This window comes from Myodes glareolus, chromosome 14 (genome assembly GCF_982192425.1).
Source record: "Myodes glareolus chromosome 14, mMyoGla1.1, whole genome shotgun sequence".
Classification (NCBI taxonomy): Eukaryota; Metazoa; Chordata; class Mammalia; order Rodentia; family Cricetidae; genus Myodes; species Myodes glareolus.
Window position 1 is genome coordinate 49867252 of NC_142039.1, and position 18081 is coordinate 49885332.

General features: G+C 43.5%; 1 protein-coding gene across 2 annotated transcripts in view; it reads right to left on the minus strand.

Annotated features, from left to right (window-relative positions):
* Mylk4 (myosin light chain kinase family member 4) overlaps positions 1–17184 on the minus strand; it is a 78041-nt gene extending 60857 nt beyond the window's left edge. Inside the window, exon 1 of one of the 2 annotated variants that reach the window (XM_087896494.1) lies at positions 16772–17184. In XM_087896494.1, the coding sequence (XP_087752620.1) occupies positions 16772–17026 (255 nt within the window). In that variant the 5' untranslated portion in view covers positions 17027–17184. The remainder of the gene's footprint in view (positions 1–16771) is intronic. The other variant, XM_087896493.1, reaches the window with a different exon arrangement.
* Between the last annotated feature and the right edge of the window lie 897 nt (positions 17185–18081).

Genomic DNA, 18081 nt, shown 5'->3' on the forward strand with positions numbered 1-18081 from the left:
ACAGCACACAGCTGCTCTTCAGAGAGTCAGATTTGCTGGGAGCCAACTTGTGCTCCCTTGGCTAAGCCCAAAGAAGAGCAGGTCAGCTGATCAAGATGTGAGTCTGCAGTGCACGTAGAAGGATGTCCTTGTCAATCTACAGCCCCAGAGGGAGCGTCTTTTTAAATTTTGCAAAACTGCACTTGGCTGGCTTGGAGTGGCTCTCTATTCCAAGAGAATTTCCTGGTATTGGGGAAGAAAAAAAGAAGCATAAAGCACAAGGCAAAGCACCAAGTCTCAAAAAACCCAGTTTTTCTTCATTGCCACATTGATTAAGGGCCTCCAAATAGCCATGGGAGCAGAGCGGGTCCCTGTGTGGTTAGAGGCTCGGGCATTCACTTAAGAGGGTAATTTTCAGCAACTTTCTCTTACTCAGCACTTTTAATCAAAATAGTAAGCTCAGTGTCTGAAGAGGATCAGGGAATGAATAGGGCAGTGTAGGAATCCCGTTGCTAATGAAGAATTTAAAAATCAGGACAGCAGCGGTTTGTGCTGCTTCATACAGAGAAGACCGTGGACCCCAGACCTTATTTGCAAGATGGAAAAAAGAAGAATTTATGTACCTTAAGAAAATATGAAGTGAAAAAACTATCCATCAGCACAGCAAAGACCTATTTCCAGGAACTGGATTTTAAAAGGGAAAGTCTTGATGTCCTCAGGTCGAGACCAGGAGGTCTCCTGACTTTGACCGTGAGGGATGAAAGGGCCCTATGTCCAGGTGCAGGTCAGTCTGGCTGCGTTTCAGCTGCTACAGGAGGCTGCTTAAAGCCCTGGTTGTGGTCCAAGAATATCCTGGCAGTTAGTATCCTGCATTAAAATTTATAAACCACAAAAGACCTTTTCTCACAGAGAAGTTAATTCAGGCTGCATAGCCTTTGAAAACCTCTTTAAAAGGAGGTAGTCATCAGGAGAAGCTGTATGGAAAACTAGGAGTAAGTGATGCTTTTTACTCCCCCCAAATGTACTAAAAATACAGCAACAGGAATTTCAGAAGGAAGGGAAATGGCACCACGTATAATTTTATTTCAAAGAGGTCCCAGGAATGAGCTATGGGATTGCCAGAATTAACTTTTAACGGTAACCAAAATATGGGAAGAATATTACGGGCTACAGGCCCTGCCTGAAGAATGGAAACTGTGTCACCTTGGTGTCCCACACTCTGGAGACTCCAGTACGGTAGGTTTGAAAAGGCTCCCAGCCACTGGCTGAGCTGTGACTATCCCCAGCCACTCTTCTCTCTGACCTACCTTCTGCAATCTTTACTGCTCGAGCCTTCATGGCGTACCTCCTCTAACCACCCTGGGTTAACCTGGCCAGCCTTCAGAGCCAGTTGAAACTACACTTGCTCAAGAAGACATTCTAATGCTATAGGTTAGGTTAAATCCCCCTGCTATTGTCTTCTCCTGCGCCTGCTCTTAACCTTAGCGACTGATGGGGAAGCTCAGCCAATCACATTCTGTTTAGGGTGTGGCCCCCTGAGGCCAAGAAGAAAAGATAAAAGCATCCAGGTGCGCTTGCCCCTTTCTCATTGTTTCTCTCCACGCTCCTGGTGTTCGTGGGATCATTGGTCGTGTGAGTTTTCTCTGTTTTTCCAATTATTAAATGTATTATTCTTTATCTTTGTGCTGGTCTGGATAATTCTGTCGATCGACCACGCCCATCAAGCAACCGTCTCCATCACCTGACCAGCGTGTGGTGTGGTTGGTTAGACTGGTTCTTGGTTTTACCACTGAGTCCAACTTCCTCACTTATCCACCCAACATTCACAGTAAATCGCCATGAAGCAAACGTCCTTCCCTATGACTCCAGCTGTCTGCGCTGTGTTAGCTCTTCATTACCATACACACGCGAGACACTCAGCATTTATAAGGAGAAACGTTTGAGTTGAACTCACAACTTTTAAGGTTCCAAGTCCTGATTGATTGGATTGGTCCTGTTATCTTGGGGTCTGTGGTGAGACAGTACACCACGGCAGAAATGTGTGGCAGAGCAAAATGGCCATCGAAGTGAAAAATGGAAATAAATAGGAAGAAACTGGGGCCACTCTATCCCTTCAGAGTACATGCTCCCAATGTCCTGAATGGCATCTAATTGTCCCCATTCCTAAAGATCCACCACCTACCATAGTGCCACCATGCCTGGCCAGCACATCAGCTTGTGTGTATGTGTGTGTGTGTGTGTGTTTGTGTTGGGGGACATTCCAACTAAAGTATATGCTTCATTAATCTTTTATTCCAAAAGGACCTGGAGAGTTGGTTTTCAAGTTTGCATTTTGAGAATACTGGTAAAGAAAATGAAGTAGTAAGAGGAAGGTAATCAATAAAAAAACAGATAGTCACAATGTTGTCCCACTACATAGTGGTTAGGTCAGCAGGCAATCAGGATGATGGGATGTGAGGGTATTTCACTTTACAGAAACATAAGTGAACACAAAAAATTCTCATAACAGTCTCAGAGTCAGCCTGGCCCAGCCAGTTTGGCTGTATCCATGGGACACATCTGGAAGGTTATAGAACACTCCCAGAGGGGTACTGGAGACACACTTGGAGGATTACCAGGCACATCCAGCGGGTTATAGGATCTAAAACCCATGCTCGAATTTCTTGTCTTGTTTTTGTCCTGATTTATAAAATCAACAATGACCTTTTGTTGAGGTCATTTCAGCCTCAACAAAATAACAACTTTCTAGAGTAAAATTAACCATAGTATTAGTAATTAGTTTAGCTAGCATTTGCTGAGTGCTGACTTCATATGGGACACAGAGCTAACAATTCTATATATACTTTCTGTTTATCTTCCCCAGAAGTCTAGATGAGAGTAAAAACAGTAGCTTGTGGTTCAGTATCTACACAGAAAGCTGGAGAAGTATATATAGGTTCCATAGCTAGTCACGGTAGGCACAGAAATCCTGTGATTTTGGCCTCTGGTAAGATCATTGTGGATATCTGGGTGCGCAGGAAGTGCTTGATGAAGACTTGTGAATCACCTCATGCAGAGTACAACACAGCACATCTTTGTGCTTTAGCTTACAAAAGCTGAAATCTGTGCCCCACATACAGATACAGGGTCTGCCCAAGAAGAACCTGATCTTCATAGAATTCGCCAGCCAACTCTGAAATGGCACTGGGAATTCAGTGCTATGCTCCATGAGCGAAGCAAGGCTTGAAGCCTGCAGAGCTGATGGGTCCAGGAATGTGTCTCATCGACATCTCAGGAGACTGCAATCTTCTTCTAAAGCTAAAACTGAAAGTCTAGAGTGTCTTGCAAGAAAGGCCAAAGGGACTGGGCTGGTGCCTCAGTTCTCCTGGGAGTGACCCATGTTGCATAAAATGTGGGCTTCCCTCCACCCAGTCTTGGCTCTTCCTCCCAGACATGAAGCCTGCCCAGCCTCCCTTGACCTCTGTCCCTGTCTGCTCTCTGAGTCTATTTTCAGATGTGATTTAAGCTAGTGCTGGGGAGTTAGCTGGATTTGAACCAGTCCTCGGTAGATGTCAGAAAGATGTCCTGCTTTCCAACTGCCCAGGAAGATGCCCTCTACCTGCTTTCACTTAGAGCAAAAGGATTCTCTAGTCTTCCTCCAAGCCCACCACAACCTATATCCTTCTTCAGAATTATTTTTAACTTATTGTACTTATCGCTTTTGCTTCCTCAGCTACCTGTTAATTCCCTTACACCAAACTTCAAAAGAAGTTAGTCTTCTGTTAAAGAAAGCTTTCTCATTCAATGGCCAATGAGTTAACCAAAATCTTACTCCCATGTACATACACCTCTTATCCCAATGTTGATGTAACTCACACACAGGTAAGAGACATGGGGCTGCAACATGGTTTGCTGAGGTTCTAAATTCCATGCCCAGCACCAAATCAGAAAAGGGCAAGGTTACGGTGATAGTAGAAAAGCGTGTGTGAAAACTACCGCCCCCGCAGTTGCCCAGGTCATAGCCCTGCAAACCAAGACCACAGAAACCAAGCAAGCAAGAGAAGGCAAAAGAAGCTCAATCAGCTCATAGGCCTGTTGCATTTTCTCAAGCAACCTAAGCTATGTGTTTGTCCTCAGCTTCACCTACAAAGATACCCAAGTAGACTAACAATAAAAAGAGACAGGGTTAGTGAGTAGTACAGAAAAAGGTCAATACTTTAAAATTAATGATTTTTATAACCTAAAAAGTAACCAGAAGTTACATAATATCTTTTCATACACCAGTCATAAGCACAAAGGGAAAAAGAATAAAATCTGGGTATTGTTCCAGGATCTGCCCAGGAAGAACCTTGGGGTATTAAAGACGTGAACTCCCGAGTCTCATTCTAGCAGGTTCTGTTAAAGGATTCTTGTGGGGCCTGGGAGTCTGCACATTCTCTCCCTACCACATAACAAACATCAGAGTGTCTCATAATGCACTAGGAGTCAGACTTGCTGATCTAACAAAGTAGCAAAGCCCAGATGGAGCCTTAAGCTCTAGACCCTACCGACCTTTCCATGCGACCCTGGGAACTGTGACCCTAACTTTAGCACTGACAGAATGCAGTGAGATCCAGCGGCTCCTTGCCATGGACACTTAGGCTTACAAACCCTGCCAGCGAGCACCTGGCAGGAGTAACTCGGTGACAGCAGAGAATCTCACAGCCTGTTCTTTTACTCAGCACACACATGGCTTTCAATTAAACCACCTGCTGCCTTGTTGACAAGGGCAGACCAAGGAATTTCCATGATGCATGGTCCCTTGGTGTCCCGTCACACCATCAAATGGGTAAAGGACTTGATGTCCAGACCACCTCCCTGGGGATGAATGTGACCCTTCTAGGGAAGGCAGGGTGTGCTGCCATTCACATGTCCCCTCACCCCAGCTTATCTGACTGGCCAAGGGACAAGTTCTGTGTTTTGTCTGCCTGGGAAATCTAATGGAAACAACTATTAATAGACATATTTATTTTATCAAGGAAAATATGCTCTTAAAATGTTCAAGAAAGGATATTGCCTAGTTCTCAAGGACTAGCCTGAGAGAGGCTTGGGAGCACCACACACACACACACACACACACACACACACACACTCACACACACACGCACGCACCATGCACTCACCACTATAAACATACATATATTCGATATGTATGTATGTGAATATACAAATGTGACCATGCAAGTACCTATTACCTAGATAAGCACAGCTTTACCAACATTGTGTCTCAGCAGCTTTCGTGGGAATAAAAGCTTAAGCCTTCATTTTTCAGCTGCAGGAGGCAATTAATATTCTGGTGCTTCTCAAGCGCTAACATTCACCTAGGGAAGAGCACATGGGGTGGGCCTGAGAGCTTCTTATCTGGATCAAATGCTCTGGTCACACCAATGCTGCCTGGCAGGCATGGGCTGCTGTCTGAGGAATGAGATCCCAGTGTACTGTGAACGGCTATTTTTGCATTATCATAAAATAATAACTAACGGAGTAGAACCTATAAAACAATGGAAACAGGCTCAGTCTTTCTCGATTGAGTTCCAAAGGGGACCCAAGCACCTGGGCAATGCCTCTCTGCTGTCATTGAAAACAATTTCCAACATGCTAGTGCCACTGCAGCGTAGAGACTGGCAGATTTTGACTGAGGATAAACAGATTGCCTCCTTTTTCAGAGGGGACAGAAGGCCCCCGGAGCAACAGATGTCTTTCCTGTTGCTGATACTGAATGAAGACTGTCAGGGTGTATCAAGGCACACTGACCATTTTTAAAATTCACCCCAGTGTATCATTTTAGAAGATCTCAGAAAAAAAAAATAGGCAAACCCAAAATTTGAATATCCTGACTAGTCATACTTGTTATTTTGTGTAAATATTTGAATAAGTATATTAACCACCTTCACATATAAAACTTGAAATAAGAAATTATACCTAGCCGGGCGGTGGTGGCACACGCCTTTAACCCCAGCACTCGGGAGGCAGAGGCAGGTGGTGTGGGAGAATTGTCTGTAATCTGTCAATTATATGTGGGAAAACCAGATAGGAAGTAGAGGGGATGCAATGAGAACAGGAGAATTCTGGGAAGCAGGAAGCTCCCTCCACCATTCCTGCCCAGACCACCTAAGAAGCAACATGTGAGCTGACAGCTGAAAAAGATACCAAGCCATATGGCTAACATAGATCAGAATAATGGATTAATATAAGCTATAAGAGTTAACAAGAAGCCTGAGCTAATGGGTCAAACAGTTTTATAACTAAATGTAGACTCTGTGATTTTCTTTGAGACTTGCCAGAAACCCCAACAAGCCGGCCCCTACATGTTCCAGGCAGGTGAATCTCTGTGAGTTTGAAGCCAGCCTGGTCTACAAGAGCTAACCTGGTCTACAAGAGCTAGTTCCAGGACAGGCTCCAAAGGTTACAGAAAAACCCAAACCCCCAAAACAATTATACCTAAAAGCTATAGACAAATAGTACACAAATGTAAATGAACTTAACTCACTGGAGGATATGATACAAAATAAATAAACAGGGAATAATCCCCATGGAGAGAGAGAGAGACAGAGACAGAGAGACAGAGACAGACAGAGAGAGAGAGAGAGAGAGAGAGAGAGAGAGAGAGAGAGAGCTCTACCTTCCTAGACATGGAAGAGTTCACCTGCAACACAGCAATGATCATAAAAGACACCCACAAGTGGCCACATACTGGCACGGGGTACTTAAGCAGTGTATATGAAAGGTGATGGAATCCAAGTTGATTAGAACTGTCGTGAAATCTGAATCTGGTCTTCGAGGATTTCAAAAGCCATCTCAAGGGGAGAAAATGAGCAAAGGTGTGGAAATCAAACAAGAAATGGGCACAGAAGTCAGTGTGGAATTTGCATCTCTGTGCCCGGCACCGAGCCACTTGCTCCTATGCACATCAACTCATGCAATCTTTCCCCTAAATAAATTGACAAAGTTGAATTATTATGCCAACGCGATGGCACAAGAACCGAGACAAAGAAAAACCGAAGGACTAATGTCATACAGCTCTTGAGTGGTTCCCCAGGGACTTGGATGTGGGTACAAAGGGCGCCAGATCAAGACATTAGCTCCCACATCCATCTTATAGCTCCCTAGGCTGTTAATTATGAGTTGGGAAACAATACTGAAGTAGGATACTTGAAAACAAACCTTAATGAGTTTCATCTATAAATTCTTATTCTATGGACTTGACTATGAGCCAGCACAAATGTGAAACTATAACTAATTTCATTCATGTAAATATATCTTTATAAAACCAAAACCAGGAAGCAAATGCTGTGTGGTAGGATTCTATCATCCTATCATTTAATCTGTAAGAACCAGGCAGTGCAGACTCCACAGAACACAAGGCAAGGCTAGAGTTGCTATTTTATTGGGCGTGCTTGGCCAGCTGTGGCAGTTGACTTTCCAGTCTTCCATTCATTCCCAGCAAATTTCATTAGAATACAATGCCATGTCAGTAACCGGCCTCCTGCACTTGGGACTTTGCTCTCAGGGAACAAAGAGGACAGAGTGTGAAGAACAGGGCTTTTTTGCTTTTATTATTTGCCAACTTGGTAAGTCAGGTACAGCCCTGTATCCTTTGCATAGACAAGATTCTAGACACCAAACGAATCTCTTCTGCTCTTCTTGTTAGGCTGACAGTAGTTAACTGCCATTATTCCAGAGCTGATGATTTCTATAAACAATCTGGGTTCGACCTGGGTGTGCACTACCTGCATCTAAGGGATATTTAGTAGTGTGCACCCAATAACACAATGGTTTCTGCCTTCAGGTCTGTGAAGCCAATGTTGCTTGATTCTTATGTAATCAGATAGCCGGATCCCACCACACAGCATTTGCGTATCCATATGTATATGCTCTTGGCCCTGCAGAACGACAGTTCGTTCATTCATATTGGAACTCCTTCTTCCCTCTTCATGGTATCTTATGGAGACTCTTCTGTATACACCCTTACATGATGGTGGGGCAAACTACCTCATTTTGCCATCACTCCAGAGTGAGTGAAGAAAAAGTAAGACAATAAATCACATCCCGTATGGAAGTCTGATAGGATGTAATGGTAGGGATGAGAGAAGCCGAGTATGGCAGTGTGGTATCAAGATGTCTAAAGCTCATATCCTAGGTGCTTCAGGAACGTGGAAACTTCCACCGGCAGAAGACAGTGAAATGTGAAAAAAACACGAATGGAGAAATGTCTTCTAGGAAAGTAAATGTGGAACTCTGAGCAGGGAAGAGATCAGGACCAGAGAAGAAGCGCACAGATGGGGAATGGCCCCGTGGCTCCTGATAATGGAAGCTGAGCCTGGGGCAGACCGAAGCGGTGGAGAAGGCTTGTGCGCGGTCCTGTGTCCAGTGTACACACAAGTGAAGGGTATTGTTTCCTTACTGAGTTTATTGTCTTCTCTGTGCCAAGCACTGTGTACATCGATTAGACACTAACCTGTGAGGTCAGTATTCCTAGTCTCAGGTAGTGAGTGCTCTGAAAGGGTCTACAGAAATGCTGAGTGTCACGGAGGTAGCAAGAGGCCAAATGAATTTCAAATATGTGGCCATACATATGTCAGTCTGTATTGCAAAGTGAAAATGTCTCACAGCGCAGCTATGGTCAAGTAAAATACAAACAGGCATGCCTGCGAGGAAAAAATATCAAGCCATGCTATAAAAAGAGAAGCAGGATATTTTGGGACTTTCTGCCTTCCTAAAGCTAGCTTTGGAGAAATGTCAGTTACGTCTGATAGTCAAGACTTATATTGGGTTGACGAACTACTGAATTCATAGGAGCTATTTACAAAACAGTAGAGTATTTAAGGGTTCGTGATATTAGTTTACAGTCTAGCCTTACTGTGTATACCAAAACAAATCAGATCAGGATACTGCGTCCTTTCTCAAGCAGAGCTGAGAAAGTGCTAGCATTGGTTTGAACAACCACAACCATACCCTGGGCTGTGGAGTAGCACAGTGGTAAAGCATTTGACAAGCATGCAAAAGGCCCTGGCTTCCATCCTCTCAGCACCAGGAAAATCCCAAAAACCTGAAAGGTCCTTATACCCACACTAGCCTTTCCCAATTCTCTCCACTGGAGGTCGCTGTTACCTTACATTTACTGACAAGACCTTGGTTTGCTTTTTGGCAAGATAGACATTTAAATCCTACCTAGTCCCTGTATTTGTATTTGAAAAGCAAACAATTAAATTGGGAAAATACTTCTGATCATATGAGAATAAAACAAATTGCCCTTAGAAAATTCTGTTTGTTTATAAATAATTTTTTAATTAAATTGCCATAAGGGTATACACATGAAATTTTACATTTGTTCAAACCCACAGACTGTACAACCCCAGGAGTGAGCCGAGCTCGGTGTAAAGTGTAGAGTATCAGCAAAGGTTTATCTGTTAGAGCAAAAGCACTGTTTTGCTAGGGGAGTTGCTCAAAGGTCTACTGTGGGAGGTGGACCATATACGCAAAGCTCTGTAACTAGGGGAGACGCATTGTATATGTGTAGCTCTGTAACTTTCTCTTGCTTTTGCTATGAACCCAAAACTTCTCTAAGAAACAAATCACTTTTTAGAAGAAACCCTGGTAAATCTGTCTGCAGTTAAGCCTACGTACTGTTTTAAATGTGGAGCAAACGAGTCCATTCAGAAAGGAATACCACAGTGTGTATACAGCCGTGTCACTTGGTCAAGTTCCGAGTCCCGTCCGACTTAGCTTACTCACCCGTAGACAATGAGCTTCATGGGGCGACCATGAAGGTGAACACAAGCTGTGTGGGAAGTTCTTAGCACAGTGCCTGGAACATGGTGACCAGTCAGGGGTGGATCTAGCTCCTGAGTTTTTGCTGTTGCATGACTGGAGACTGAGCCCAGGGCTTTACAGTGCCAGGCAAGGCCCTGAGCTCCATCCCTGTTTATGAAGTTCTTAGAACAAGTGCTGACTCCCAGTGAGGATTGCTTACATATCTGTCAGTATAATAAATAACCGGGTAAATTAAGAACTACAACCAGGTCAAAGGCATCGATCCTAAACAGGTAATCAACAAACATGACCCTAAGAACATAAAAATTGGAGTGGGGTGTGGCAAAATGTAAGCCACCATGGACTGCATTCCTCAGTCCTGGGGAAGGATCATATCTTAGTGTACTATGCTTGTTCTAGAAAGTTCAGAACTAAATGAGACCCAATGCCATCAGTTCTTAAGCTTCTAAATAACTAAGGCCTGCCAAGCCATCTGAATGGCAAACATTCAAGCATCTCGACTAAAAGGAAAAGAATGCACAAACAGAATCTAATCCTGCTTAACCCCTAAAGGAATAGTCTTGTTCTGCCAGGTTCTGCCTCTTTTTGAGACTATCAGTGACCATGAGCACATGACATTGCTTTTGCCAGTGGGCTTCATGCATTTTCCCTTCAAACCAGAGTTAACAGTTGACAAGTTTTATTGGCATCTAAGCGCAGCCAGCAACACAGTAACTTTCTAGCTTGATAGTAGTAGTTTTTAATTAAATAAATATAGCACCTACATGTAATGGTTTAAATGAATTCTTAGACTCTGGTGTGGGTGGGTGGATTAGATACATTTCTGAATGAAAAGTTTGCGTAAATATTTCATTTTTATGCTTACCTGTTATCCTAACTTCATCAATACGAGCATCAAGCTAGATAGGAAAGGTAGGAACAGGCCTAGCTTGTTCGTGTGTGGAATACCAATGCCGGGAGGCAACAGTGAGTTAGACAAGTCAGAATGTGAGTACACACACTATTGGCCTCTAGCCTAGTTATTTCCTTTCTTTTAGAATTTCCTGATGCTTGGACTACTGACAAGATCATTAACCCCACCTGTATTCAGAGAGAGCCGCTGGGTGAGGTGCAGGGGACCCTGGAAATTAAGTACCAGTGACACTGGTGCAGAACTGGAAATTAGGAGCCACGGTGTAAGTCCCAGTCAGGGTCTGGTTGGTGGTTTACCTGCCTGGAGGAGGTTCTGCAGGACTCAGTGAGCTGAGCCAGATCTTGATCTATAGATCCAATATGGGAAACAGTGGGGGGGGGGCGTGGAGAGGACACCCTAGTAGAGACAAGAACTCTGAAAAAAAAAATGCTGGCTCTGGCAGCACAGAAGAGAATCCTGATGTTCAGAAGGTGGCCATCCCTCATTGTCAGGAATCTTGGGCAAGTCCGTTTCACCTCCCTTGACTTTTGAGTCCTTCTTTAAGATTTGGACAAGCTGTCTTCCAAGGTCTCTCAGGGTCTATGCTTTAAGGCTCTGTCTGTCTGTCTGTCTGTCTGTCTGCCTGTCTGTCTGTATGTATGAAATCAAATCTAAAGCCTTATGCATAGTAAGCACATTTGACCATGAACTGTAGTCCAAGTTCCAATCCTTGAATCACGACCACAGGACAGTACTTTAGGGTGTCTGCAACAACACACACAAAAAAATATTACCAAAAAGCCTCACCATCATCTACAAGCAGCAAAGCTTCCAACTGGGTGAGGCCATGAGCCTCATGGACTAATACTTAAGATTTATGGACATATTTTTAAAAAGCATATATCATCTTAATTACATAAAATGAACTCATAAATCAAGTGATTTTTTTTCTCTCTGAAAAACAGTAGACGACGTTGAAAGAAAGAAATGTTAAATACTAGGTGGCGGTATACATAGAGAGTGTCTCCATGCTTATGGTCATCTCCATGAGTGAGAAGACTGTCTTAGTTAGGGTTTCTTTTGCTGCAATAAAACACCATAACCAAAAAGCAAGTCGGAAAAAAATTTATTTGGCTTACACTTCCACATTCCCGTTCATCACTGAAGAAAGTCAGGACAGGAACTCAAACAGGGCAGGAGCCTGGAGGCAGGAGCTGATGCAGAGGCCATGGAGGCGGTTGGCTTTCCCTGGCTTGCTCAACCTGCTTTGTTGTTGTTGTTGCTTTGTTTTGTTTTTTGTCTTTTTGTTTTTCAAAACAGGGTTTCTCTGTATCTTTGGAGCCTGTCTTGGAACTAGTTTTGTAGACCAAGCTGGCCTCGAACTCACAGAGATCCGCCTGCCTCTGCCTCCCGAGTGCTGGGACTAAAGGCGTGCACCACCACCACCATCACCAGGCAAACCTGTATTTTTATAGAATTCGGACCAGCAGCCCAGGGATAGCACCAGCCACCACCTCCCACATTAATCACTAATTGAGAAAAAGCCTTACAACTGGATCTCATGGAGGCTTTCCTCATTGAAGCTCCTTCATCTCTGAGTACTCCAGCTTGTGTCAAAGTGTGTGCCTCTGAGAAAGAGCAGAGGAGGCCCCGATGCCCACAAAAGACTCCTGCTGAAACCTGGCTGCTTCCAGAAAGCAGTTTCCACCAATGACCAGGCTCAGGAAGCCGACTCCCTCCATATAACAAGTACCCTTCATAGGGATGGAGAGCAATAGTAAGCGCCTCCACCATTGTTGGTGAGCCTGGGGCAGAAAGACCCAATGTTCATGAGTCTTGTGTCTACATCAAGTGCAGAACCGGACAGAAAGAACTGACGAGGTATGCAGATATACTGGGATTCTGTGCAACAGTGTGCAGGATACCTGTTAAGCCCACCTTTTTTTCTCTATGTACCGTTTATTTTCAGACAAGATCTAACCATGTAACTTGGGTAGACCTCCAACTCACAGATCTGCCTATTTCCTGTGTGATGGGATTAAAGGCACGCACCACTAGGCTGCATATATCTAGTAAGCCTTGATCTCCGCAAGCAGCAATCCCAGGACCCAAAGCTATGTACTGTCTCCCTTGTGCTCAACCACAGTCCCCAGTGAAGTCTTATTTTGGTGTTAGTTCTTGCCTCCTCATGACTTCCATCTTAAATTAAGCAATTTTCCCTCAGACAAGCCAATAATACCAAAAACACTACAAGCTGGAAACTGATAAAACAAAAATAAGTTCATAACAACAGCAACATCAACAACAATATTTCAATCTGCAATTGAGTAAAAGGACACTATCTTGATTGCAGCACCTCAAAGACTGAACCTTGAAACTTCCGTGTTTATACGTTGTTCTCGATCCTCTTCACAGTCTGGTCTACCTTTGCTCCAGCTGTTGCTGGGGCAACTCAATGGGGACTCTTCCTGTCCCGCTCAGAGGTACAACTTGTTACCTCACTAGAGTTCTCCGGCATTTCTGAGAGCACATCAGGTGAATCATGTTTACCCAGAGACAACCCTGCTAAGCTCAGCAAAAGCGGCAGCCAGGTGGACTTCGGTCCTCCAACGGGACCTACAATGAGACCTGCTGTCCTCAGTGGTTAGTTTAACTAGCATCACACTGGGGCTTCCTTCTTTCTCTATCTCACACACAGAGCTTCCATGACTATTTCTAAGAGTCAATTCCCAAATTAAAGATCCAAACACAAGCCCTGGTTTCTTGTGGGAACTTAGGAGTGACAATTTGGAGACACGAGATATAAATGCTGGCTATAAACCCTGAGCAAAAGGTTCCCGATATCAGTGCTCTATAGTAAACACCTCTTGTTACCAATTTCCCCTTTTCTCTAGAAACAAGACTGCAGTTACCTGCTTACTTTGGCTTCCTTGGACTTTGCCACCATGTTAGACAGAAAATGAGAAGTAAATTCCTCGGGGCAAAGACTGGGAAAGAGTTTCTGTTGCCAGTGCTCCAGGGACAACCTTAGTTGTGAGAGATTTTAGGTTCTCTGAGGTCACACAATAACAAACCATTTTAAAATTTACGTTGTGCATGTGATGCTGTGCATTTGGAAGATCTGTATTTAGCACACTGCTGCATTTTTGCTTTAACTAAAAAATGTTTTAAATGGGTTGACACATTAAAATATTAATTAAAAATAAAAGTAACATGAAAGAACATTTTTTGACATGTACACTTTGGAGATCTGTTCCCTGAATCCCTCCCAAGTCTTTGAAAAGCCTTTTCTACAAAATGGGATGAGGTTTACACATGAGTGTGCACCTCTTTTCCTATGCTTTAAATCATCTCTGGCTTACTTATAACACTTAACACAGTGTGATTGCTGATAGCTGTTATTTGTTATTATTTAGGGAATAATTATAAGGAAAAATGTCTACAGATGTTCTGTACAGACATAATGTTTCCTCCATGGCTAACTGGATCCACAGATGTGCAATTCGTGGATACAGAGGGTCAATTGTATAGTAAAAGCCATGGAGATAGTCTGTGAAAAACGAAGGGCTGAGTAATGCTAACAGATAAATGTACATTTTACAACCATAACGATTTGGGGAAATGGATAGGAACACAGTTTGGTAAATTATATTTAGGAATCTCATTAAGATGTATGTTAAGCATTCTCTTACCTAGAAACATAGACATAGCTAGCAACAATTATATTTTTAATTATGTTGTTTTACTTTTGGTAGAGATATAGAGAAACTAGAGATATTTTCTTCATATTGTAACAACTAAAAGAAACTATATAAAATTATCATAATTTTGACTATTCACAAATACCGAGCCAACATCCATGGTAAGGTTACTCATCTGTACACGTACTCAAGGGCATATAGAACCTTACATGAGCAGTCAGCTATACAGTGCATTGGAAAGCCTTTACCTCCTGAGTGGAGAGAACATGTTAACATTACAAATGGATTCTCTGGCATCTCTGTGAAGGAAAACCCCTAAACTGTGTGCTCGGGCAAACTTCAAAGATAAACAGTTGCCAATGTTATAAATAATCATTAGTGATGAAAAAGATGAGAGTTATGCTGTAAATAAGACATAAATGAGCTTTTCTTTATAGTTAAAAAACTACAAGAACCTTTCACACATATATGTGGTGCTTCTAAGGGCTTGTTAACCTTTTCATTGTCAAACAGCAGAGGTAGAAACACCAGGGGCCTCATCTCGGGGCTTCAGTGAATGCCATTTTTTTCCACCCAGAAGCTGAAAGCCCTCACAGAATTTCTCACAGAAGAACTGTAACCCTCCTGATATTTCCCATAAAAGATACATTAAACAGCCAGATATGATTAATGCTTGGGTACCAGTGACTGGGTCTGAAAAGACCGACAACTATGATGTCAGGACTGGCCAAGAGACATGTTTATATACGCTTCAGGGTTTTGTTTATTTGTTTATGTTTTTCTGTCGCTGTTTTTAATTCCACTGATTTTACCTTGTCCTCAACTAAGATAAAGTCATTTAGTAATTATTCCAAGATTTGGCTGTTGTTTTGAACAGGAACTTGATAATCAAAGAAGTGCCCATGTAGCAGGGACCCCAGGAAAGGCTCAGGCATCAGAGAAGCACAGAGCTGTGTCATCTGAACACCACCAAGAGGCAGAACAAATGCTTCTCATAGGATAAGATTTAAGTAATGCATGGATGCACAATTATCAAGCCACCACGTACATCACAGATTACCGGTGCAGCAATAACCCCCATTGCTCTTTGGGGAACAATGGCTTTTGGGGGAGAAGAGATGAAGAAAACCTTACTCTTTGTATGTGCGAAGTATGCACATACATATAATGTATCAAGGTACTCAATGGTGTGTGTGTGTGTGTGTGTGTGTGTGTGTGTGTGTGTGTGTATATGTATGTATGTATCTCAAACAGGGTATCTGTAGAAATAAATTTCATGGGAAGGACTGGACTGTGACTCTGAGATTGACACCTAGCACTGTAGGCATACAATTTTGTGTGTGTGTGTGTGTGTGTGTGTGTGTGTGTGTGTGTTGGGGGGGTTAGATATTGTCCTCAGCAACACCACCTACCTCCTTTTGAAACAAGGTCTCTCATTGACCTGGAGCTCACTAATTAGGCTAGCCTGGCTGGCTGGCGAGCACTGAGATCCAGCAGTGAGTTGACAAGATGGCTCACCAGGCCTGTCACTCTTACATGGGTTCTAGGGTTAAACTCATGCCCTCGTGGTTGCCCCGCAAGCACTTCACCAACTAGGCCCCTCTCTAGCCCTTCAGAAAAAGACAACTTAAAGAAAGGAAATACAATTCCATGGGGAGATCAAGACGGGGAGGGGGAAGATAAAGGAAAAGGTGCCGAGAAACACTGCTACAAGCCTGCCTTCCAACAGGAGTGCTGCCCCACATGGTCTTCTGCCTGCTTGCTAGGCTGTCTAAAGTGTTTGAAAACAACGTAGCAGACGATAATGGATAAAACAATTAAGTCCATAGAGAAAGCTGTTTTCCTGGGATTGAACTCCTTCTCTCTGGAAAGTACTACAGTCTTAGATTGGAAACTGTTTCTCTTCTAGAATTGTATTTTGTCCACCGAGTTCCATCACAGGACTAGCTTCTGCGTCACATGAAAAATTGTATCAGCAGCAACCAGAACACGGAAGGCAACATTCCAAGATCTCAACACCTCTCAGTGCTGTGCCTACAAAAGATTTCCTGTGAACGGGACAAATCTTACATGTTTTTTTTTCTTTTTTTCTAGAACATACAAAAAAGGACAAAAACGAAGTGATGCCACCATTATTTTCAGCGTTCATACCCCAAGAAGATCATCAGTTTAAATTAATCCCTGATACAGCAGCTTCAAGATTCCCCGAATGTCGGTCCAATTGCTAGAAACGATGGAAGGAGCCCCGCGTCACTATTATTATCACAGCCTGTCCTAAGACAGTAGTCCTGGGCAAAGATCCAGCAAGGCACGGACCAACTGCCTTTGGTGAGCAGCTGTCCTAGGCTGGCAATATTCAAAGAGAATTGCAAAGTGAATCAGCCCTCAATAAAGAGAATTTCACTACCTGTGCGTCCTCAAGTGCAGGAGCCTGCTTGGGGCTTTCCCATGTCAGCACTGACCGAAACAGGCGCCAGAAGACGGAAGACGACAGGAGGCACACACTACCTACAATCCAGAAGTCGTTTCTTTGACGTGTGGAGTCCATTCTCTGGGAGCAGCTGTAACGTCCCTGGCCTTGTAGTTGCCTTCCCGGCCCTGGTCTAGCAGGACCACTTTCTAAGTTCCCTGTGCTCCCTGCTCTGCTCTGAGGAGTGGGCATTGGGAACAGCAGTGGGATTTTTTTCGTGTGCGCAGTCCCACACTGGATGTCTCTGGTTACACGACCGACGAACACTCTGCTTCTTTAAAAGGAAACACATGACAGCTTTTTGTGACAGACCAGAGACAGGTGCAGGGACGGAGGGAGAACGCTGGCAATAATTTATACTGACACATGTGTGTTTGTTCCCTGATCAAGGACTAGTAGCGGCGTTGTAACTGATATCAGCTGGGCCGACGCCAGCTAGGAAGCTTTCTCTTGCCATTTCAGGACAAGGAGCAAAAAGGGAGGTGAGGGGAGCGGAAGAATGTAACTTCAAAAATTAAAAACTTTCATCCTTCACTATGCTATTTTGCGAACTAAGAATAGTCATTATGAAAACGGCTGGTGGTAAAATTTCCTATCAGCTGTCAGGAAATGTCAGCTGCTATTAAAACAACCAACTCAATCAAAATAGAGACACCCATGCTTTATCCAACCTTCTAGTCTTATGCCCAGCTGGCTAAGAGATACTTTAGTTCACTCTTTGAATATCTGTGAGAGGCATTTAAACATCCCGGGGACTGTGAGAGCCTGTGTCTATTTGAGCCACCCTAATCTCTCCTCTAGACGGGACTATGGAAGAATTGAACCTGTTTTTGATGATGGTAGTATTGTATTTTGAGTTTTTGCTTTTGCTTTGTTTTTTTGTCTTTTCTGTTTGAGACAAGGTCTCATGCATCCCAGGCTGGCCTCAGACTTTCTGTACAGCTCAGAATGATCTTCAGCTTCTGATCCTCCTGCCTCTACCTCCTAAATGCTAGGGTTGCAGGCACAGAGTGGGTCATCATGCCCAGTTTCTGTGGTGTTACTGCTCAAACTCAGGTTTCACGCATGCTAAGAAAGCAAGCCACCAACTATAGTACATTCCCAGCTCTAAAACGGAGCTCACTAAAGGAGACTTTTCCAAGCAAATCATGATTAGTATAGGTTCAGAAGCAATCCCATGCCTTGAATAAGTGCTATAAGTAAAATTCTGGAGGAGTGACCCAGAAAAACTTATTTTTATAAAAGGA